The sequence below is a fragment of the Apium graveolens genome, chromosome 11 (genome assembly GCF_009905375.1).
Source record: "Apium graveolens cultivar Ventura chromosome 11, ASM990537v1, whole genome shotgun sequence".
NCBI lineage: Eukaryota > Viridiplantae > Streptophyta > Magnoliopsida > Apiales > Apiaceae > Apium > Apium graveolens.
In genome coordinates, this window is record NC_133657.1 from 204,955,430 (window position 1) to 204,979,661 (window position 24,232).

At 32.6% G+C, this 24,232-nt stretch overlaps 2 protein-coding genes across 2 annotated transcripts; both read right to left on the reverse strand.

Annotated features, from left to right (window-relative positions):
• Window positions 1–1,852: 1,852 nt before the first annotated feature.
• Window positions 1,853–5,789, reverse strand: LOC141696574 (homogentisate phytyltransferase 1, chloroplastic-like). Its single transcript, XM_074500699.1, has 12 exons — window positions 5,756–5,789; window positions 5,122–5,207; window positions 4,363–4,446; window positions 4,208–4,282; window positions 3,918–4,001; window positions 3,391–3,480; window positions 2,968–3,069; window positions 2,794–2,889; window positions 2,570–2,641; window positions 2,352–2,447; window positions 2,174–2,278; window positions 1,853–1,894 (listed from the first exon to the last, which is right to left on the reverse strand). The coding sequence occupies exons 1-12, from the start codon at window positions 5,787–5,789 to the stop codon at window positions 1,853–1,855; spliced, it is 966 nt and encodes a 321-aa protein (XP_074356800.1).
• A 4,815-nt stretch (window positions 5,790–10,604) lies between these two features.
• Window positions 10,605–14,727, reverse strand: LOC141698110 (homogentisate geranylgeranyltransferase, chloroplastic-like). Its single transcript, XM_074502721.1, has 12 exons — window positions 14,569–14,727; window positions 14,120–14,208; window positions 13,902–13,985; window positions 13,745–13,819; window positions 13,584–13,667; window positions 13,065–13,154; window positions 12,201–12,302; window positions 12,014–12,109; window positions 11,590–11,661; window positions 11,376–11,471; window positions 11,198–11,302; window positions 10,605–10,992 (listed from the first exon to the last, which is right to left on the reverse strand). The coding sequence occupies exons 1-12, from the start codon at window positions 14,600–14,602 to the stop codon at window positions 10,951–10,953; spliced, it is 969 nt and encodes a 322-aa protein (XP_074358822.1). The 5' UTR covers window positions 14,603–14,727; the 3' UTR covers window positions 10,605–10,950.
• Between the last annotated feature and the right edge of the window lie 9,505 nt (window positions 14,728–24,232).

Here is a 24,232-nt window from a genome sequence, read left to right on the forward strand (position 1 = left end):
TAAAAGTGTATTTTGATCATTGTGTGATAAAACAATGTATTTTTCACTTACATAATATGAATCGAAAATTAAATTTTGGGAAACTTAACTTGTTAAACGAAATATTATATAACTATTAACAAAATGTATGATTAAAAAATGAAAATTCAGAATGGTAAAATGAATTTTGAAGATTATAGATACCGTAAATTTAATTATATACCCAACAATTAAATTATAATATAAGTAAATAATAATAAAAATCTATTGGAATAAAGAAACTTAACCAAACACTAATTATATATTAAAATACTAAATATCACTGTACATCAAAAATTTAGTTAACCATTGAAATACACTTTATGTCCAACGAGGGAATGCAATCGGATCGGTCGGGTCGCGTACGGCCGAATTGAAATCTAAATTTGAAATTTTTATCTATATTTGAATCGATTTGAATTCGAAAAATACCCAAAAATAAATTCACGAACTCAATCCAACGGTTTTTGGATTGGTTTTGGATATACCTGAAACCCGATTTTTTTTGGATTGAATATAAATACCCGAAACCTGATCCCAAAATCTGAAACACGAACCCAAATCCAAAAATTTGTATAGCTATTAATATTGTAAAAACTTGGATCAAACATGCAATTTGTAAAGAAAGAATTTAAATGTGTCGAACTTTAATAATTTCATCACATCATTAATTGTGACCTTATATGTATAGCATAATGTTCAAATCAACTCAATTAATATTTTAGTACTGGTATCTTATCCTTAGAGCAAGTCCAACGCTGTTCTAGTGAGTTTCTTAAAATATTAACTCATTTAAGACATGATTTTGAATTTTAACTACAACAATGATCCTTATCTTCCTTCCTTCTTTATTACTATTATTATATAAATAAATTTGAAAAAATATGGACAAAAAGTGAAATAGAGAGAGAGAAATGTAAAAACAAAAGAGAGAAATAATTTTTTTATTGCTAAAAATGTTACAAGGGTTCACTAGAAGTTTCTTAAAAATAAAGAATGAAACCCATATCTTAGTGATATAAGAAAGTACCGAGAGAGAAATTGTTGGAGTATCATTTTTTGTCAAAATCCTTATAATTGAACTTCCGGTATAAAGAAGGCGTTGGACTTGCTCTTGCACACTAATGTCAGTAAAAGATGGTGTTATCTTTTTAAGTGTGTGTAACAGGCTTTTCAGTTTTCATCGCAGCACCACTAACAACTGACAAGCCTTTGTAAAATTACTAGTAATTACATTATGCATCAGTCAAGAAAGGCTGCTTATAAACAAGTAATTTTGTTAAGTTTAGTTGGCTGCACTTGCAAGTAGTGATGTTGATAGAACTCAGCAGCTTGTTTTTTAGATCAAAACTTAATACTTGTATAATCAAAACCATGTATCAGATATTTTTTTGATCTGTATTTCTTTATTGCATTAGCATTACCCTGAGCTGTCAGTTAGTTTTATAAACACAAGACTAGTTCATGTAAAGAACAGCCTTATTAAATAAATGAAGCTTCTTCCTCTCTGCATTCTCTGATTTATACTTTTTTTTGACAAATATGGCTTATAGTCTTACGAATGAGCATCTGTACTCATAAATTCTCAGGGGTAAGCGAGGATCGAATCCAGTACGTGGCACGACAGATGATAAACTCATAACCAGAGCTATCCAACCGTGCTCTCTCATTTATACTTAGGTGTAATCAGACATTATGAATGAAAGCTTAATGATTTATACATTGATGTCTTAAATTATCAATCAAACAACTAATAATGTCTCACATTATTAACAATGAAACACAGTTACAGGCAGCAGCAAGAACTTCATTCTTCAAGAAGTTTCTTTTCTTCTCAACGAACGAAAGGAATGAGTAGATATTCTGCGTAAAATAGCTGCATCAGAGTTGAAAATCGCGTCATTATTAAACTGAGTAATATAACTGTGTCTGTTACAACAATGTACTTTCACTATATATGTGTGTTTAATCTCTGCAGCATGTATGTTCGTGTTAAGGAGACCCTTACCATGATCTTATATTGATATTCTAACGGTTCTCTAACAGTTCGGATGAATAAAGGAAATGTATCATAATTTATAATTTATTTCAGTTTCGCAAAGAGAGACATTTATGAAATTTACATGAAGACAGTGTATAATCTTATTGAAATTACCTTCCAGACGAACATGTAAAAGGAAAGGGTTGATTTATTACTATCAAGATCAACAGATAAAGCTCGAAACCAAAGAATGGATGCTAGTATACAATGGCCTGTCACCTGCAAAAACTCACAAAAAATCAATGTAATTTCCACAGTCTAAGCTCATTGTGGCAGCTTGAACTCAACTTACAGTAACAAGCTTGCTTAGCAGGAGCGAGGACGATGCTCCGATCACCACAGCAGATCCATATGCAATTAGCAGGATTGTAATAGAAAGCCAGAAAACCTTCACAAATGAAATAAAGGAATTTTTTTTACATAATTTATTACGATAATATGTAACTTGCAATCAGCTAGTGTATCAGCTTAAATAGGATAAACCACGAGAAAGCTTGATGAGTAACTAACCCTTTTTTTCCCAAGGATGATTGTTGGAGTCTGCATGCCAAAATCTCTGTCACCGTCTACATCAGGTAAGTCCTGTTAAAGCACACTCGGTAGAAATTGTTTGTGTTAGCAAATATGTCGGTGTGATTCCACATTGCCACATCAGTCATGGGAAGGGCATATTGCAGATTGAAAAAACTAAAAACAAAAATTTTTCTGATTCCTTTTCAACCATGTATATTTACCTTGACTAGTGCAATAACAGTAACGATCAGGCTCATACAAAAGATTGCGAATGCCAAGGACCTTGGGAATAGTACTGGTCTACCAAGCACATATTTCTGCAGATATTCTTGTTCCTTTTAGTTAAATATAGATCAAATACTAGTTTTATCCATTATTGTAATGTACGTAGTTACCTGGATGTGATAGTAGACAGCAAGTTGAATGGTGAATGCTCTTACAATAACGATACTAATAGCAGCAAGGTATGTATTCTTTTTCCATCGCAATAATGGTACCTGCACAGTTTTAATAAGTAGAAAACTTCTGAGCTCGGAGACTGAAGTTGAACTCCATCAAAAGGCTTATTAGGCCTTGCATCTGCATATTAAGATGTTGTATTGATAGTGCTGAGCAAAGTGAAGATTTTGATTTCTGCAGTTGTTAGAGGCCAAGGGGCTGGGGGTCTGTGCTGTGTAATTTGACAATTACATATGCTTATTTTATGATTTATGAAATTTTTGATGTAATCAAAATTATACACTTCTTGTGGCCAAGTATCTATAAAGCTGCTGTGTGTAAAATAAGTAAAATAAAGCAGGATAGATTAGGGAACTTACATCAATAGAATATGCAGTTCCAAAGAAAAAGCAGACAAGAAGACAGTATATTACTGGTGGTGACTGAGACATGAATGCTGTGATAATACTCTGCAAAATTTGTTAAACATGAGTAATATTCAGTAGGGAAAATTATGTGAAGCGTGCAAGACTGTAATGTTTTATAGATCAAGCGGTAGACGTTTGAATATTGATGCATCACGCGAGATATTTTTATCAAACAGCATTGACTGAGAAAGCAATTTCAATCTTCAGAAGTATGGTACATGATTGTGGTTTTCATGTTTTCTATTGTTACCATCTTTGTGATCTCATTTAGCACTTGATCATATCTAACACCAAGCTCGTTTGAGATATCTTATAAGTAACTTATAAGTAAAAAAAATATTTTTAACTTATAAGTAACTTATATACGTGAAACAAGTAATTTGGAATAAGTAGTTGAGGGAGGCCGTTCTGAACAGAGCTCGCCCATTCCACGAGGGATGAGCATGTTTTAATTTCGATTAGATGGTTGAAGTACTAACCAGGAGCCCGAATGCTGAGACGATTGCCTTCCCCGTTTCCATCGAATATTCTCCAGAAGCTATCGGAAGATTTGGCTTGTTTACCTTAGACACATGTACAGAGGTAAGCAAATGAAAATTTGAACAACAACATGATAAATGTTCAGTTAAGTTCTACTTGAAGTATAAGATCCTGTTGGGGCGTTCGTCTACCATCTTAAAGTTTTAGATGGACGGGTAACTTAACATGATATCAGAGCACGGTTTAAGATCATGTTGGGGTCTTTCTCTACCATTTTAAAAGTGCTTACCTTGTCTATGTCGACATCATATACTTGATTTATGCCAACCACATAAACGTTCACCAAAATTATCGGGATCATCACCTGCATACATCAAAAAGAAGACTCGATATATCAGGTTAAACTGAAATATCAGTAAAAATACAATGTCGAAAATCTATTACCTGCAGTAAACCGGCGAAGAAAGCAGGTGACAAATCGTCGAATGAGACCAGAGGCAGCAAGGAAACTGATGTTGGGCCCACAATCTGTTGTTCAAGAATGTGTGAAATCATTCAAATGTTAATTACAACATTTCAGCCTTACAATTAAGCCTTACAATTAAGTGTCCGTTTGGGAAATCTTAAAATAAGTAATTTATGACTTAAAATGCATAAGTGACTTATAAGTGATAAGTAAATAAAAACTTATAAGTTATGTAAGTGTTTGAATTATTTACTTATAAGTCAGAATTTTTTTTTACTTAAATGAACTAAAATAAATAATTTTTAAATATAATTTTCTTAATTCATGAATTTTAAATTTAAATAATATTTACCAACATATTTTTTAATATAAAAATTAATAAAAAAGGTGAAAAACAAAATAAGTTGAGCAAAAGTACGTCGTTACTAACATTCAACTTATCAGCTTATAAGTTATAAATTCGACTTATAAGTTGGGTCGACAAACACTCGTCGATAAGTACTTACGGGCTTATAAGTCAATAAGCTGCTTATTTGGTGAATGCCAAACAGGCCCTAAGTATTTGTTCTAAGGAATTATTTCAGAATCGAACACAGGACCGGAGACGATACAAGAGGATAAACTCTTAACTATCTGAGTTATCCAATCGTCCACAGGCTGTTACTTAAGTTTACGAAACTGAACACTTTAAAATGAATCGAAGCAAATAAGAAAGATATTGATCGGTAATCACTTACAGAGCCAATGATGGTATATGCACGACTAAACCGGTAAAATGCATCCACGTTCTTCCATACATTGCGAGTTAACGGAAAACTCACTTCTGGTTGTAATGTAAGTCCATGTTTCGATTAGTACCAAGACAAAATTCAATATATGAATTTAACAAATATAAAAGTTAGGCTTAATGACCTTTTCGGCCTCAAAATTTGCATTTAAAAGCGTATTTTTTCACTTCTCGGTATCCAAAATGTGGTTTTTAACCTTTGAACCGGGAAAAAACCGGGTGAAAACTGGAAAAGGTTACGTTTTCAGTCCCTGAGGGGCAAAAATGTACGATAATGAATTACAGGGGCTGATGAGCATATTGGTGCAAACTTTAAGATTTAAAAGTTCATTAAGCCTAAAAATTATGAATTGAATTAACTCTAAACCAGATATGCATGAAACTGTGAAAACAACATGAAAGATTTACACTTGGCAGAACGGTTTTATTACACCACTCATACGACCCAGCACCTCTTGGTGTAACGGTATTTCATTACACATGCACAGACATGCATGCATGCAAATGTTTATACAGATATTTATAATCAACCTATGACTGATGAATGAATTACCAGAAACCTCAGTGTTACACAACTCAAGTACCTTGTTCTGATGATTTTTTGTGAGCTTGAGCCATGGCTGATGACTTTGCTGTACTCAGCACTTGATCTGGAAGAGGTTTATTGTGAGAAATGATCTATAAACACCAACTTTTTGTGTGTATATTTTGATCCAGGTATGTATCATATATATAGAGAGAGTTAGTATACCTCTTTTGACCTTTTAAAAACTCACCGGAGTTTTCTATAGTAATGCTGATCAATCTGCTAGACATGCTTGCAGTTGTTTAATGGATCTGGTAGCTCGAGTGTCTTGCTTAATCTTGTAAATCCTAACTTGACATCTACTAAAATTTGGGGCACAACCAATAATACAGTTCTAATGAGTGAACGCGTAAGTGAAAAAACGAAACATAAAATAAAAAAAAAATAACGTGAAAGGACTGTGGCAAAGAATATAAACGATAGCGACTTAACTCTTTACAATAAAATAAGAATAATATAAATGTAGATTACTAAAATAGAACTAAAAAATATGGAATGTGAAACTTAACGAATAAATAATCAATTAAGGCGAAACACACGAACTAATTAAATTATTTATATTTAGGCACCAATGCGAGGCACTTGGATATGAATTAGAAAAAAATCTGACATATCTAATTGAGTTTGACGAAGTTTGATAGTCACTGTTTACGGATTTGCTATAGAATGTATATTTGTGTATATTTTAGATGATTTTTTTAACGTAGGGAATTGCAGCTGTTACCTTTTGGGTGCGTACTGAATAAATTTCACGGGTTCACGCAATAGCCTGCAAAACACGTGAACCAAGGTAAACCGCATTTAAGTGACAGACTCTGCCTCAGGAGGCATAATCATAAATTCTTCTACCGTGAGATTCGAACATGTGACCAAGAGAATAGTTATATTAATTATATTTTACATATAATTAGATTTTTATTAATTAAATTTTAATATTTTATTTTAGGAAGGAATGAATTCTAAATTGGAAAGGATTGGACTTTAATTAGAAGAAAATTCGGATTTATTAAGTTACACGTGCAAGGCTTATTATTTGAATCGTATCTTGAGTTCTACATATCAAATTTCAGCGATTCAACAGACCACGCGAAGATAACGAGATTCTCTTTAATTTGAGAATAGTTCATATTTCAAAATTCAGTTGATTCAGCCCAGTAACAGCAGAGAAAAGTCAATTACGGATTTTGACCTTAAAATGTTTTTCGGTTTGGAAAAACTTTTATTTTATTCCAATAAACTTTTTATGTGGTCATGACAGAATCTTTATATGTATCTTTTAGAACATATCATATGAATTTTAGAACTGTGTCATGGTTATATGGTGGATTTACATGCTTTACAACACGTTTTCTTAATTGTTTACAAACAAACCTTCTTCTTGCTTACTAGTTAATTTAGCTGTTAGAAAAACAAAACCAAATTCATTCTTGATACATTAGCGAAATAGATGAGTAGTAAACTCTTAATCCTCGGCGTAAAACAATAGCCTACTTATTCTAAATTACAAACCACACAAAAAGGGTTTAAGTTGAGTCACATCAGTTTTTTCATTGAGGGTGATGTACAAAACATATTTGTAATCGCAAGTGATAACCGAAAATTGAGGTTAATCGACTACAATTATATCAATGTTCGGTTAATATATCAATGTTTATAGGTCTTTTTTGAGGTAATGATTCAAAATACATTTGTAATCGAAAGGAATAATACAAAATATGGATTAATAAATTTTAAATTATACGCATGTATAGTAGTATGATCTATTCGAAATTATTTGCTAATTGCACCGTTATATTATTTCAAAAAATAAAAATTATTAGATATTTTGGTTTGTATACAACAGCTTTATTAAATAAATGAAGAAGCACTTTTCTTTAATTTCTTCCTCTACATTCTCCGTAAGTCTACTTTTCTGTTTAATGTACTAATCACTAGATTTTATGTAGTATCGGCGTATTGTCTGCGGTTTTTGCTTCAGTTTTTTCGTTTCACGCCTTTTATGACCTGAAATGGTGAAAAATGTAGAACTACATCAAACTACTTTCCTGTTACCTTAGAGTCGTTGCTGCTCTGTTAAGTTGCACGCAGTAATCAAATTTTTGAAAATTTTCGTAATGTTGAAGAGTATAAGATCTTGTGAGCAGTAATCAAATTTTTGAAAATTTTCGTAATGTTGAAGAGTATAAGATCTTGTGAGGCCTTCTTCTAACATATTGAGGTTTTAGATGGATCAGTTACTTAACATGGTGACAGAAGTTTTGACGAGTATTGGTGAACTACAATGATCATTACTTCTTTCTTCAAGCGATGTTTCGAGGTAACTTAGAACATAGTCTAAAATGGTGTCAATTATATCAAATTTACGGAGGGTGAAAATGATGCTTTGAGCAAAAACAAGCTATAATACTCAATTGAAAGTGTTGGGGCAAAGCCCAATAAAGGGATCTGGCCCACTAAAGGAGAGGCCCATTGGAGACTCTATATATAGCCAATAGGAAGGAGCCATCACTTGAAAGGGGGTTGACAATTGTATCATAATCAGTGGTTCAACAGTGGCGCTAGAAGGAGGGGTCGAACCTCCTCGTAAACAACCACAATCACAAAAGCACGTCAACGATCAACTCATATATACACACACACCTATACATACACAATTATACACCTCAAGCAAACAAACAACATCTCCCTTTACAATTTCACCGCCGGCGATAATATTCACCTGAATATGAATAATCCGGCATCAGATAACTCTTTCTTGTAAACAATGCTTTTTTGACAGTTCATTGTCGGCACATCTTACACGAAAATGCTGAAGAACATTGACAACTTAAATCTCTTCGCAAGTTATTCGTTTATTTGTTTTTAAGTAAAATACTAAATTTAATATTCACTGTATATTTTTTGATCATTTTTGGAGAGTTGAATCATGCGGCCTACGAAGATTTTACCGTTTAATTCACAAGAAACAAGTAGAGGTGCACCGATCCGTAGTGATGCGGTTAAGCCTGTGTTGAAATCAAGGATTATGAGACAATTTCGTGTTCCGGAAAAGCCTATTACTGGTCCGGAGGCTCAATTTAGCAAGCTGGAGGTATCTAATGGTGCTGAATTGTTCGAACCAAGCTCTGTTTGCTTGACCAAAATGATGCAGAATTTTATCGAAGAGGCTAATGAGAAGCAGAAAATACCTCGTCAAGAACATCGCCACCTCGCCTAACGCGAAAACACCTCGTCAAGAACGTCGCCACCTCGCCTAACGCGAAAACACCTTGTCAAGAACATCGCCACCTCGTCACCTCTCCTAAAGCGAAAACACCTCGTCAAGAACATCGCCACCTCGCCACCTCGCCTAAAGTGAACACACCTCGTCAAGAACAAATACACCTCTCCACCTCGCCACCTCGTCAAGAACAAATACACCTCTCCACCTCGCCACCTCGCCTAAAGCGAAAACACCTTGTCAAGAACAAATACACCTCTCCATCTCGCCATCTCGCCTAAAACGAGCACATCCTCGTCAAGAACAAATACACTTCTCCACCTTGCATATGGTGAGTCCGAAATACCTCGCCTAGAGTGAACAAATACGCTTTGCCACCTCGCATAAAGTGAATAAATTTACTTAGCCAAGAGCAAATATGAAAATACCTCGCCATGAGCGAATCCAATGTCGCCAAGAGCGAATTCACGCACCTCAATGGCAGCCGAATATCTATAATGCCTTTACGTGTTCTCCAATCTAATTTATACATCTCAATTTATTCAAGAGCTCGAGAAAAATGGCTCAAATGATCATGGACTCTACTTACACGAGTTCCAAGGCTTCATAAACTCATCATAACATCAACGGCTCCACACAAATAATACAAAGGTTCGCCTCACGACCTCATCACGTCATCGGCTCCATACAAATTATATAAAGATTCACCTCACGACCTCATCGCATCATCAACTCCACACAAGTTAAACAAAGGCTCGCCTCACGACCTCATCGCATCATCAACTCCACACAACTTATACAAAGGCTCACCTCACGACCTCATCGCATCATCAACTCCACACAACTTATATAAAAGCTCGCCTCACGACCTCATCGCATCATCATTTCCACATAAATTATACAAAGGCTCGCCTCACGACCTCATCGCAACATCATCTCCACACAAATTTTACAAAGATTTGACTCACGACCTCATCACATTGTCAACTCCACACAACTTATACAAAGGCTCGCCGACCTCATCACATCGTCAACTCCACACAGCTTATTCAAAGGCTCGCCTCACGACCTCATCACATTATCAACTCCACACAAGTTATACAAAGGTTCACCTCACGACCTCATTATATCATCATCTCCACACAAATTATACAAAGATTTGCCTCACTACCTTATTATATATTTATATCATCATCTCCACACAAATTTCCTCCACACAAATCAGAGTGGCACGGCTTTTACGCCTCACAAACTTATCAAATCATTGGTTCAACTCGTGAAGTATAACAATTGAATTAGAAATTTGAGAATTATGAGCTATCAGGCCTCACAAAATCTCGTAAAAAGACTATACAGCTTCTTTTTGATAAATGAATAAGCTCTGATCTCCACATACGTCACCTCCTCAAAGCTACATCCTTCTCGGAGGTCAAACACCTCACAGCCTAATCAATGCTCTCAAGAATAAAATGCCACACTTAAAAGAAACATTTTTCAAGAATTACAAGCCCAAAAAATCTGAAGATTTTATACTAAGGGGGGACTATTGTTGGGGCAAAGCCCAATAAAGGGATCTGGCCCACTAAAGGAGAGGCCCATTGGAGACTCTATATATAGGAAGGAGCCATCACTTGAAAGGGGGTTGGCAATTATATCATAATTAGTGGTTCAACAGACAGAATTCTACAAGGCCTTTATTCTTGCGTGTTTCATGAATGAATGCGTAAAGATTACACACGGATCATTACTACATACGACGTCATCCATTTAACATCAGTTTGAAATGTCACTAATGATAAAAATAATTTTAACATCGAACATTTCAAAACTGATGTTAAAGATGTCTAAGGGTATATTATTCATGAAACGCCAAATGATTTCATACATTGCTTACATTATGAGTAAAATACAGTTATTAACAGCTACCGAAAGCAGCAGCAGATAGAATTTCATTCTGGAGTTTTTTCATCTTCTCAACGAACAAAAGGAATAAGTAGATATTCTGCGTAAAATAGCTGCATCAAAGTTGAAAATAGCGTATTTGTTAAACAGAGTAAAATAACAGCATCCTATTGACAATAATGTGCTCTAACTATGCAGCGTGATACATATAAATGGAGGGTGTGCACATATCAGCCCCTTGATAATTTGTTTCAGCTTCAAAAAGCAAAACATTAATAAAATTTACACGAGGACACTGTACAATCTTTTTGTAATTACCTTCCATATGAACATGTAAAAGGAAGTGATTGATTTATTACTTTCAAGATCAACAGTAAGAGCTTGAAACCAAAGAATGGATGCTAGTATACAATGACCTGTCACCTGCAAAAACACACAAAAAAACAATGTAGTTTACAGAGTCTAAGCTCAGTGTGGTTGCTTGAATTCAACTTACAGTAACTAGCTTGCTTAGTAGGACTGAGGACGATGCTCCGATCACCACAGCAGATCCATATGCAATTAAAAGGATTGTAATACAAAGCCAGAAAACCTATGAAAGTCATCAAAATCAAAGTTATATTAATCAAGAAAGACTGAATGAAATCTAAACGAAACGATTAAGTAAAATAGGTTAAACCAATAGAAAGCTTAATTAGCAAGTAACTAACCCTTTTCTTCCCAAGAGTGACAGTTATAGTCTGAATGCCAAAATCTCTATCACCGTCTACATCAGGTATGTCCTGTTAAAGCACATTCAGTAAAAATAGCTCGTGTTAGCAAATATGTCGGTGTGATTCCACCTACGTACTGTAGAGATGAACATCCCGGATTAATTGAATAATCCTGATGTATTATGAAACTATCAGTGTTAAGACATTGATTTATAAAAACTTCTGACCAATAGTGCAGAAGAAAAAGGTGTCTTGATCCTTAATATGAATAAAACTGTTACGATTCTGAATCAACCATGTTTTTCCTCTGTTTTATCGTATGATAAAGTCCTGTTATCACCGTTTCTTATATATCTAGCTGCATTAGCTGCATTAGCTGCATTAACTATATTCTAAAAGAGTTCTATATCCGAATATTTACCTTGAATAGTGCAATAACAGTAACGAATAGGGTCATACAAATGATCGCGAATGCCAAGGACCTTGAGAATAGTACTGGTCTTCCAAGAACATATTGCTGCAGAAATTGTTGTTCCTTTTAGTTAAATATAGAACAAATACAGAAAGTAGTAGTTACTATTATCCATTATTGTAATGTACATAGGTACCTGGATGTGATAGAAGACTGTGAGTTGAACGGTGATTGCTCTTACAATGACGATACAGATAGCAGCAAGGAAAGCATTTTTTTTCCATCGAAATAAAGGTACCTGCACAGATTTAATAAGTAGAAAACTTCTGAGCTCAGAGACTGAGAAGTTGAACTCCATCACAAGAAAAATATGAGAAATTAAATAATTTACATAATTTCATTTTCCAGCAGTTTTTTGGAGATAGTAATTAGGCTTCCATTATCTTAATTATCTTTTCTTTACATCACTGTTCCAAAAATCAATAGGCGTATTAGGCCTTGTATATTAAGATTTTGTACTGATGATGCTGAGCAAAGTGAAAATTCTGATTTCTGCAGTTGTTAGATGCCAAGGGGCCAGGGGTGTGTGCTATGTAATTTGAGTAAGGCATGCTACTCTAGAATTTTCGAGAAAAGAACTCATAACTTGACATATTTATGACCTAAGATTCCCGTAGGCAATATTCTGCAAGTACGCCCTAGCGCTTTCCTACATCTTAAGCAAGTGGGATTTACGGAAATATTCTGCAATTAAGCCCTAGCGCTTTCCTACATCTTAAGCAAGTGGGATTTACGGAGGTTGGCTAATTGCTATCATGTAAATGTTTCCTTGTTCATACTCAATAAAGTAACAATTGAGAATGCAGAATGCATTTCAGAACTTCCTATATGTGGTAGAATAATTTTTCAAAGTCTGTTCTTCTAGTGGACACATGCATATTTTCCATGTCTGCTATGTGAAACACAAGTCTAGCAAATTTTACACTTCTTGTGGCCAAGTATCTATATGGATGCTATGTGTAAAATAAGTAAGTTATGTTAAAGCAGGGAATTAACTTACATCAATAGAATATGCAGTTCCAAAGAAAAAGCAAACAAGAAGACAATAGAGTACTGGTGGGGACTGAAACATGATTCCCATGGTGATACTCTGCAAATTTGTCAAACATGAATAGCATAAACTAAATAAATAGAAACCTGAAAAATATTTAGAATTTCACAGCACATCAATGGTAATGTTAAACTTGCATCATACTTTGCACCACCTTTTCTTTTCTGGGGGAAACATATTTGATTTCTTCAACTTGTTCGTGAAAAAAATTGTTAAAAATAAAGGAAAAATAAAGCTAGAATTTTCCCCATATTTGAAAAAATTAGGAGAGATAGGAAAAATGACACAATTTCCATTATTGTTTTCTTATTTTCATCAAACAACAACATGTACCATGTTAAGTAACCGGTCAGTCTAAAGCTTTAAGGTTCAGATGAAGACCCCAACATGATCTTATGTTATTCAACACGCGTAAGTGAGAATAAAGTCAAGTTTCAACTTTTAGTTAATACTCTTTAAAGTACTAACCATGAGCCCGAATGCTGAGACAATTGCCTTCCCCGTTTCCATCGAATATTCTCCAGAAGCTATCGGAAGATTTGGCTTGTTTACCTTAGAAACATGAACAGATAAGCAGATGAAAACATGAATGACAACAGCATGCTATATGTTCAGTTGACTGTACTTACCTTGTCTATTTCAACATCATACAGTTGATTAAGGCCAACCACATAAATGTTCACACAAACTATCGGGATCATCACCTGCAGGAAAACTCAGTGCATAAATTTGAACTGAAATATCAGTAAAGATCTTAACCAAGTCAAGACCAGAACTCTATGTTACCTTCAGTAAACCGATGAAAAAACCAGGTGACAAATCGTCGAAAGAGACTAGAGGCAGTAAGGAAACTGATGTTATTCCAACAATCTGTTATATATTCAAGAATTTGTTAAAATGTAATACCACATATCTTTGAAAATCTATCAAACAGAAATCTTTACTGATGTTAAAGTGAAATAGAACAAATGAGAAAGATACTGATGGATCGATAAATCACTTACAGAGCCAATGATAGTGTGTGGACGAGTAAACCGGTAAAATGCATCCACTTTCCTCCATAAATTGTGACTTAACGAAAGAGTACTGGCTTCTGGAATTGTAATATTACCCAGTGTTTCAATTTTCCATGACAAATTCGAAAAATTATATGTTAATTTAGAGATAATGTTATATAACTATCCTCACTAACTTACTAAAAAGCTGGCCATGCATTTTTAAAACAACCACAAATAAAACAACCCAATTAAAGCTTAATATTGCAGCCATATATATCAAAACAATCAGCAGTTCTGGTGATTTTAGTTTGATGTAGTAACAGACTTATCTAAAATCTTAACGACTTAGCAGAAAAGAACTTACCACGATCTTATATTCTAACCGATATATGATTTACCTACGACAAAAGAACGATAAACCAAACTCAGATTTATGTGTACAAGGGATGACATACCTTGTTCTGATGATTTTTTGTTAGCTTGAGGCATGGCTAATTATCTTGCTGTTTCCAGGGAGGAGAAATTTGGTGCCAGAAATGATCTATACAAACCAATGTTTTGGGTATATATGTTATTCTGATCCAAGCTATATTGGAGTACTATATTTATAATGACAGTGTTGAGTATAATGCACAAGTTGCAGCACCAGCTTAATTAGCTTTGGCATGCTAATCATGTCAATTAAATATGTTAATTATAATGTTAAATTACTTGTAGTACAAGCTCTTGTCATATTTCTAGAATCTACAGAGAGATTAGGGTTTTTTAGTAGTTAAATAAGTATTTGCAGGAGTGAAGTGCATGTTTTAATATTTTATTACAGATAATATCTCTGCAGTTGAAATATTGGACACATCACAGCATGTCATACACGAGGAAAAGAGAATGTAACAATCAATTGTGATTTGTATGTGATGAAAATGATCAAGTTGGACCACACTGAGGACTCGAATTTCAAATTCTGTCGAACTCCGGTATATAGGTTAACTCAGTACCAAAGTCTACTATCGTTAAAGCCGATTGGACATGAAATGGAGGTCTTCTACTCTTCTTTACCGGTCTTGCATTGATGTACTAGAACCGAGATACAACATAATTAACTTCAAATTTCAAAACTCTGTGTAGTTCTCATTTCTAAGTTATTGTGTAGTATTATTGTTTTAAAAAAAAATGAATAATGATACCTCATGCATGCATGACTTGTAAGGTGGCCAATTGTGCGGGCCGTGCGGTCCGTGACGGGTTGAATACGGGTTAGTGTTTAGAAGTTCAAATTCGTAACTGACCCGTAGGTGAAGCGGGCTGTGCCGGGCCGGGCTTAAACCGTGAAAACTAAATTCATAACCAACATTGTGGGCGTGTCGGGTTGTATTTTGTGTGTGCGGGTTTGTGGGCTGCTTCTTGTTTTTAGTCTTAATTTGCCATCTAGCTAGTCTGTATATTCTCAAATCTCAACCACTAACTCGTAGTCTTGTATGTTTCATTTATGAACTTGCATCGACACATGCAAACTCATTAAAAACTTTCTAATATTAAAATAATAAAAATAAAAGATGAGATGGAAGAGCCACATGTAATCTTTGGCTTGCTCTTGTGGGTTGTGCGAGTTAGTGCGGGTTGGATCAATCCCGGGTTTCCCTTTTCTTATTTGTGCAGGTTTGAACCGGCACGATTCGGGACGAATAAAATTGGCCCGTCCGAGCCGGTCCCGAATAAGCGGTTCAAACTCGCACAAGTGGTCACCTCTACTTGTATAGCTAATTACTAGTTATCTCGTCGTCGAAAGGTCCAACATGTACTGATGTCCGGGGGCGGATATTGTCCCCCTTAAAACTAAAATTTATCTTTTTTCACCATTTAAATTTTTAAAAATATATTAAAGTGTAAAATTTAAAATTATAAGAGAGATTTTTCAAAATTTACTCGGTGTCCCCCTTACATCAAGATGTCTTTAATTACAGAGGGAGAGGTGTAAGGAAATCAAAAGTTCAGGTATTAAACCATTTAATTTAAATATGCTATACGCATCTGTGTCAATTTTATACTTTAGTTACTGACTTAATTGAATCATTTTAGTATATATTTTCATGTTGCATGCATGACTTATAATTGTAAGAGCTGGTCATTTGTGTTGTTTGGGTCTGGTACTCATTTGTGCGGTTTGGGTTGGGTCACATATGAGTTGTGTAATGTAAATCTCGACAGTCGACACTGAATCAGCTTGTAGAGTAATGAATCGGGCTCGGACCGGGTTTGAACCGAAAAATAGTGATTCGTAACCAGCACGTGAATCGTACCCGACACTGAGCTCGAGCTTGTGCGAGGCTGGTTGGCGAGTTCACGAGCCAGGTAGTAATAATTACACATATATAGCAACTATTAATTTTTAATAATTAACGAGTAGTACACATATATAGCAACTATTAACAGAGTAGACTAGACTACCAGACTGGCCGAGTAGTAATAATTACTTAGAATTTTTTTTTATTAGTGCCGGATGTACAGAATTTTGTACAAAATATTTATATATAATGACGTGGCATTTGATGTGTGATGTTTTAATTTGTTTTATTGATATAAATGCAGGGGCTCATTCTAATTAAAACACACCACATGTTATTATGTACAAAATTTTGTACATCATTCTTTATACCAAGCATTTTCCTTTTTTTAATCCGATTTATGTAGCAATAATTATGTTAAATAATATATTTTATATTTCATAATTATTTTGATTTTTATTATTTTTTTAAAATAGTATAAATTGTATTAATTAACTAAAATGACATAGTTGATTAATTTTATTGCATCGAAGCCGGGGTTGAATTTTGAGAAGAAATACTCCCCCTTCCGTGTTTCATATTTTTTTCGGAAATTGAGTACTAATAATTCTGGTAATATAAGTACTAATAGTTTGGTAGTATAAAAGCAGTAGGAAAAATAAAAGGGGTAGGGAAAATAATTAAGATTTGGTAGAAGCTGATTTCAGAAAAAGGGGTAGGAAAAATAATTAAGTTGTGAGAGATAATTTAGAGAGGTTGAGAGAGATACAGAGTTAGAGAGATAGAGAATTAGAAACGGAGTGAAAAAGAGTATCTTATACGTATGTATTTGAGTAATGCTAGAGGCACAAACAATTGTACAAAAAAATTGTTATAAAACAGAGTGAAAAAGAGTATCTTATATGTATGTATTTGAGTAATGCTAGAGGTACAAACAATTGTACAAAAAAATTGTTATAAAATGACGTGTCATGGCTGATGTGGCAGTATGAAATGATTTTATTGGTATTTTTGATGTAAATGCACGGGCGGTCCATTTTCATATAGCCAATAAAACCCTTACACATGACATTTTGTAACTTTTTCGGGAACTAATTTGGTACCCTTAGTATTTTACTATGTATTTATAGGCGGATGGGGATGAACGTTGGAGCAGATGACCGTTGGAGTTACTGACTTGTCAGCTGAAGATTGCATATTATTACCATTAAAAATGGCAAGTTGTATTTGTAACCTGCTCATAACTTTGAAAGATTTGTGCGGTTTTGAATCGGCCTGGTGCGAAATATATTTATTGCGCTAATGAAATACTGAATTACGTGCAATATGGATTGCACTCTTATTATCACAATATAATATAACTGAATGGAACTAGGAAACACCCAACTTTGCAAATAAGCGACGTAACCAAACAATCTCACAAGTATTGGAAGGCATGGAACGATACTCAGCTTCTGAAGACGATCTTGAAATAACATCGTGTTTCTTACTCTTCCATGAAATAAAAGAATCATCAAGGAGATTACAAAAATATGTTGCGGATTTACGATCCTCGGGATTACCATCCCAATCGGCATCACTACAACCACACAGCTCTAAAGATGAGGTAAAAGGAAACAAAAGACTCTAAAACTGAGTCTCACGGAGATACCTAAGAATACGAAGAACTGCAACCCAATGTACGGTAGTAGAAAAAGTGAATAAATTGACTAATTATATGAACAACATGTGCAATATCCGGATGAGTAACATTGAGATAAACAAGACTACCAGTAATCGTGTGATATGAAGTAGGATTTGCTAAGGGAAGACCATCAGATATAGAATATCTAGCATTCATCTCTAAAGGAGTTTTCACATTCTTGTTATTAGTAAAACGTGCACAGTCAAGTAAATCAGCAATGTACTTAGATCGACACAAAAGATACCCCTTTGGTGAGCTAGCAACCTCAATTTCCTTAAAGTAACGGAGCAAACCCAAATCTTTAATAGCAAAATAACGAGCCAACTCACGTTTCAATGACTCAATACCATCACAAGCATCATCATTAATAATCATATCATCAATATATAAAGACAATGAGATACTACCAACACTCGTAGATCGTACAAATAGAGTTGAACCATGATTACTTGGACGAAAACCAAGTGAATAAAGTATAATAGAAAACTTCTCAAACCAACAATGAGATGATTGACGAAGACCATAACTATTCAACTCAACTTTCACGATAATCACTTAATTTTATACTCAATTCACTCGAAACTTAATTTTTGATACCATGATAGTTTTAGAAATATAATGAGAACATAAAATTTTGTTAAAATCAACATATAATTTATAATAAATGTCTGAACTCATATAAAAAATCAATATAAGCAAAATACTGAAAATTCCTTATACATATAATATAATAATAATAATAATAATATATTCTAACAGGTAGCACAGAATATGAGAGTTTTAAAACCCTAACGAGAGTCGACACCCATTTTTCAGATCTAGGGTTTTAATATTCTCTTCCCTTCGTTCTGCATACTTACAATCGTCTTTCACTGATTAAGTCCCCTTCGCCCTTTCATCCTCTTTTTTATTTTTTAATTTTTTCAAAAGTTTTGAATTAATATCCTTTTTGGTTGGGATCTAATCAAAGACAGAATCTCACGCTATTGAGTATTAACTAATATAATTACCTAACTACTTCAAACTCCGGGGTGTTTGGCTACCCGAACATGCCGCTAATAATAAAATGTTAGGAGTAATGAACTAGGCTAATGAGTTTGAAACTTGAGTCATAAAGTAATGAATTATACTTGAAGTAATAAAAAGTAGTGTTATTTTATTAATATTATGATACCGAATAATAAAAATTTAAACAAAATAAATGTGTTTACTTATTAGCTTATACTAGTTTAAAACTTATGCGATGCATGGATCGCACATATTTTTTTTAATATTATATAATTTTTTTAAAAAAATTGAATTCAATTTTCAATTTTGTTCATTTATAATATTAAATGGTATAACTTCATAATAATTATATTAGTAGATGTATATGTTCATAACTTTTTAGAACATTTAAATTTATTTAAAGTGATAGCATTTGTAAGGAGGGAAATGTTATTATAACGAAATTATTATTTTATTGAGGGTAAAAACATAATGTCTTAATATTGTTGGGACCTTAAATAATATTATTTTAGCATGTTGATTACTTAATCGATTAACACTAATTCTATGAAAGATATTTGAAAAAGACAATATTACTGATTGAACGATATAGTTTTATTGATAATTCTATGTGTATTTTTTTAAAAAAAATAATATTTATGTTTTAAATAAAATTTGATTTTTAGTTCACATTAATAGGATACGAATTATACTTAGTCTAATATAAATTTAATTTATCTCGGATCAGTGGTTTAATATTTTATTTTAACCCGATACCCAATACACCAACCAAATCAAACTAATTATTTTTAGTTTAATTTTTTTTTAAGTGTGGGTCAATAACATAATTTTATTTTAGACTGAATAATTAGTATAAATTATTTTATTTTTGTTGGTCGAATTGTATTTTTATTTTAGTTTTGTGTTAGTCTAAATCAATTGTATAATATATTTTTTTATACTGGATAAATAAAATATATTATTTTGTTTATCCAAATTTATTTGTATAATTTTTTTAGGAGGACTGATAGTATTATTATTTTATCTTATCCTAATTCACATGACATATCAACTAAATCTTAATAGTTATATTTAGTTTGCTTATTAATTTTGTCTGAAGTAACATATTAGAATAATATAGAACTCGATATGAATTAAAATATAAATTGGTAGAAGAAATTGAATTTAATATAAATTATAATGATATAGAGTTTGATATAAAATAGAATTGAAATTGGTAAAACAATATAGGAAGTTGACTTCAATATCAATTAGAATTAAAATTGATAACCCAATAATTAGAATTGAAATAATTAAGTAAGGGTAATTAAGTAATTTCATCAAGTACCGACCGACCGACTAACAGACTTTTAATGTTTCGTCTATTATAATATAGTATAGATACTATATAATATATATTTTATTATAAATATATTTTGCGGTTTGCGGTTGCTGTTACGATTTTACGATTTTTAAAAACTTTAAAATCGCATCCAAACTGCAAATAAATAATTATTAAAATTTTCATGAGTAACCAACCCATATTTTATGATTATCCGCAAAATGCGTTTCGATTGCGAGCAGTGCGAGCGGTTAATGCGGTTGAGCGGTTCATCAATACACCCCTATTTTTTACAACGAATAAACTGGGGCATCTATTCCCTCAATTTTAGTTGATGTTAGTATGTAACTAAAAAAATCAGAATTTTGGGTTACATATGATATTTATGTGAAAATCAATTGCGATGATGCTAGTTTCAGGGATGGTGTAGGTTGAATTGATGAGAAAGTTATTATAATCCGTTATATTCAAATAATTTTATTTTATATGTTAAGCGATATAAAAACAATTTGATTACTTGTTTAGATCATTTATTTGTGATCTTATTAGTTCGGAGGTTTGTTAAACTATTTTCTAATATTTTAATGAATGTAATAATTTTTGTTAGTAAAAAAAAGTTGGCAGCACACATTTTTTGACCTAATGGCCTGTCACAATTTTTTGGAGATGGACTGATCAACTAGCTAGATTCTTTTGCAGTTTTTAATCAATTTTCGATGAGCATTGAGATCTTTCATAATCCTGTACAATCCTAGCGAGGTACCTAGCTAGCTACTAGAACATCTGAGTACACAGACTGGCCGGCGACGTGTTATTCTCCGAATGTCATTTGTTTATAATATTATACAGACAGGAGGTGAACATTGAAACTCTTGTACTCCATTAATACAGAGACTGTCCTTGTTAAAACATCCTATATATATAACAATATTAAAAACAAAAGATTGGATAGAGAACAATGACGTGAAAGGACCAAGCAAAAGATTGATTTGAACTTTATATTATTTTATTTTCAATGAACTTCTTTAACCTTTCCTTCAAAAAAAACTTCTATAATCTTTATTAAATAAGTAATTTTTGTAGATTGTACCAAATTTGGTTCCACCTGCTTAGTTGGTTAAGGAGGAGATACATATTTTCTGAGTGACAGGTTTGAATCATATGGGAGGATAATTTATAATTATGACTCGTGAGCGGTTTATCTTGGTTGAGGTGATTTGCAAGCTATTGCGTGAGCTCGTGGAATTGCCTGAGCTCTGAGCTCGTGGGTTTATCCAGTGCGCACTCGAATGATAGCGGCCACGGGTTTCCTATGTTTAAAAAAAATTGCTTCCACCTTATTTTGGTTTCATCACAATAATCCTATTTATGATAAAAATCTATATTATTTTATTTTCAATAAACTAACATAATAATTCAAATTGTATTATAATTGAGATTTTTATTTTGATTTCAACTGGGTATTACTATTTCTAATATTACTCTATATTATATTTTAATGAAATTATATATTTTTTGAAATCATATTATAATTATATTTTTTTATAATCCTAACATAAATAACGTACTTTTATTAATAAGCCAAATCTCTTTTTTTCCGTTTTTTATCGTAGATAACCCGTAACCGCTCCCCTTCGGGTGCGCACTAAGTAAACCATACGGGCTCACGCAATAGTCTGCAAACCACGTAAACCAAGTTAAACCGCATTTAAGCGACTGGCTTAGGTGGCATAATCATTAATTCTCCTCCCGTGGAATTCGAACATGTAACCAAGAGGATAGTTATCTCTTTTTTAAATGAACCAAATTTGATATCAGCTTATTTTTGTTCAAATCATATTTGGATTTCACTCCGATCATCATATTACTGACACAACTCTATATTATTTTATTTTTATAAAATAACTAAATTATTAAAATCGTATTATAATTATAATTCCTATTTTGATCACAACTCAGTAATCATACTTCTCATATATATAACTCTATAATAATTTTCAATGAAATAATAAAATTATTAAAATCATATTATTATTGTTATTATTATAATCTTTTTATTATAATTATAATACAAATAATGCATTTATCACATGTATATTACAACCTTTTTACCTTTCTTAAAATAATTGTAGATAAATAAAATAATAATAATTTTAACTTCTGATTTGTTCTCAACTTTATTTTATACGAATGTTTCAACATTCGTATCATATATTAAAAAATACGCATGTTCAACATGTTTATACCAAGAAACGAAAAAAATACAAAACACCTATTTTCGTGATATTTGTTCAGTATATGTATTACCCACATTCGTGTTTAATGAGTATTTTGGCTATTTATCTGTCACTTGATAGTTTGGATAGGACTTTCTGAGTAGAAAATTAGATATTTTGATACAATATCCATATTATTGTGATTACTATTTAAATAAATTAACTCGACTCGTAATTCGCATAAATTATGTATAATAAAATTGTGAATGTTGAGAATGAATGTGATATACAATAAATATTGAATGAACCTACCTACACTAATGCTATGCTCCCGAATAAATCAAGAGAGAAAAGAAAAGAACGGAAAATTTTTTTTTATAATTTCCCTTCATAGACGTGCTCCCGAATTTTTTCAGGAGACAAGAGAAAAGATTGAGGGAGAAAGTTTTCAAAATTTTCCACCAAAAAGTTTCTTCCAAAAGATGATTTAGGGAGAAACTCTCACATACTTTTTAATATATTTCCCTCCAAATCAATATTTTCAAAATTTTATTTTCTTTACAAGAAATAACTTGGGAACATCTTAAAGAATTTTTTTTGTTTCTCTTCTCTTCCTTTCTCTTCTCTTCCGTTCTCTTTTTTCATAAAAAAACTCAGGAACACCGCATAAAACCTCACGACCAGAAAAGGTATTACTATGGAGATGTTACCTTTTAGAGAGGTTAACATATAAAATGTATATTTAAAAAATTATTTAAAAATTATTTATTATACATGTTAAACACATGAACTTAAAAGATGTAGCATAAGTCGGGTGAAGGACAAATTTAGCCTATTTTTACACAAAATTGACAAAAATAACCAATTTCTGAAAAGTTGGTCAACTTTGGCCGATGTGATACCCAACTGTCAGTGGAGTATCTACTTTATATAAGATACCAACTGGCAGTGCAGTATCACATATATGAAATACCCAACTACCAGTGGAGTATCTTATACAAATTGGGATACCCAACTGACAGTGGAGTATTCAATCGGCCAAAATTGGCCACTTTTTTCAGAATGACTATTTTTGTTAAATTTTTTCAAAAATCGGCTATTTTTATCATTTTTTCGCATAGGTCTCCGGGAAGTTTCAAAGATGATCTGTATACAACAATATAACGTGTTAATTTACGTGTTATTATCGGTGTCGTAAAAAATGTGAATCAGACTTAGTTAGTGAAGATATTGTTCAGGGATTAATGGGGTAATTGGAAATTAATCAGAATGATTAATCGAATTATTATTAGAGGTAATTTAATATTATTTTTATTTATAAATAATAATACATGTAAATATTTTACTATTTTGATTATACATATACTACCTCCGTCCCCTCGTTTCTTTACATTGTTTTCACATGATTGACATGCATTTTAAGACAACTATAAAGTATAGTTCCGTAATTCATTTTTAAATTTTTTTTTATAAAAATTTGAACATTATATTTTTATATATAAGAAAAGAATTAAAAAAATTTAATGTAACTATATTTAATAAGAGTATTAAAGTGCGTGCCAAGTCTCCGTCCCCAATGTAAAGAATTGAGGGGGACGGAGGAAGTAT

Bases quoted from the DNA above. Each gene is read 5' to 3' on its own strand.
- LOC141696574 (XM_074500699.1), bottom strand. From the start codon at position 5,789: ATGGCTCAAGCTCACAAAAAATCATCAGAACAAG. The intron at 3,481-3,917 runs GTTAGTACTTCA...CAAATTTTGCAG, and splicing joins TCTCAGCATTCGGGCTCCTG to AGTATTATCACAGCATTCAT. The intron at 2,279-2,351 runs GTAAGTTGAGTT...GAGTTTTTGCAG, and splicing joins TGCTAAGCAAGCTTGTTACT to GTGACAGGCCATTGTATACT.
- LOC141698110 (XM_074502721.1), bottom strand. From the start codon at position 14,602: ATGCCTCAAGCTAACAAAAAATCATCAGAACAAG. The intron at 13,986-14,119 runs GTAAGTGATTTA...AATATATAACAG, and splicing joins CACACACTATCATTGGCTCT to ATTGTTGGAATAACATCAGT. The intron at 13,820-13,901 runs GTAACATAGAGT...GTTTTCCTGCAG, and splicing joins TTTTCATCGGTTTACTGAAG to GTGATGATCCCGATAGTTTG.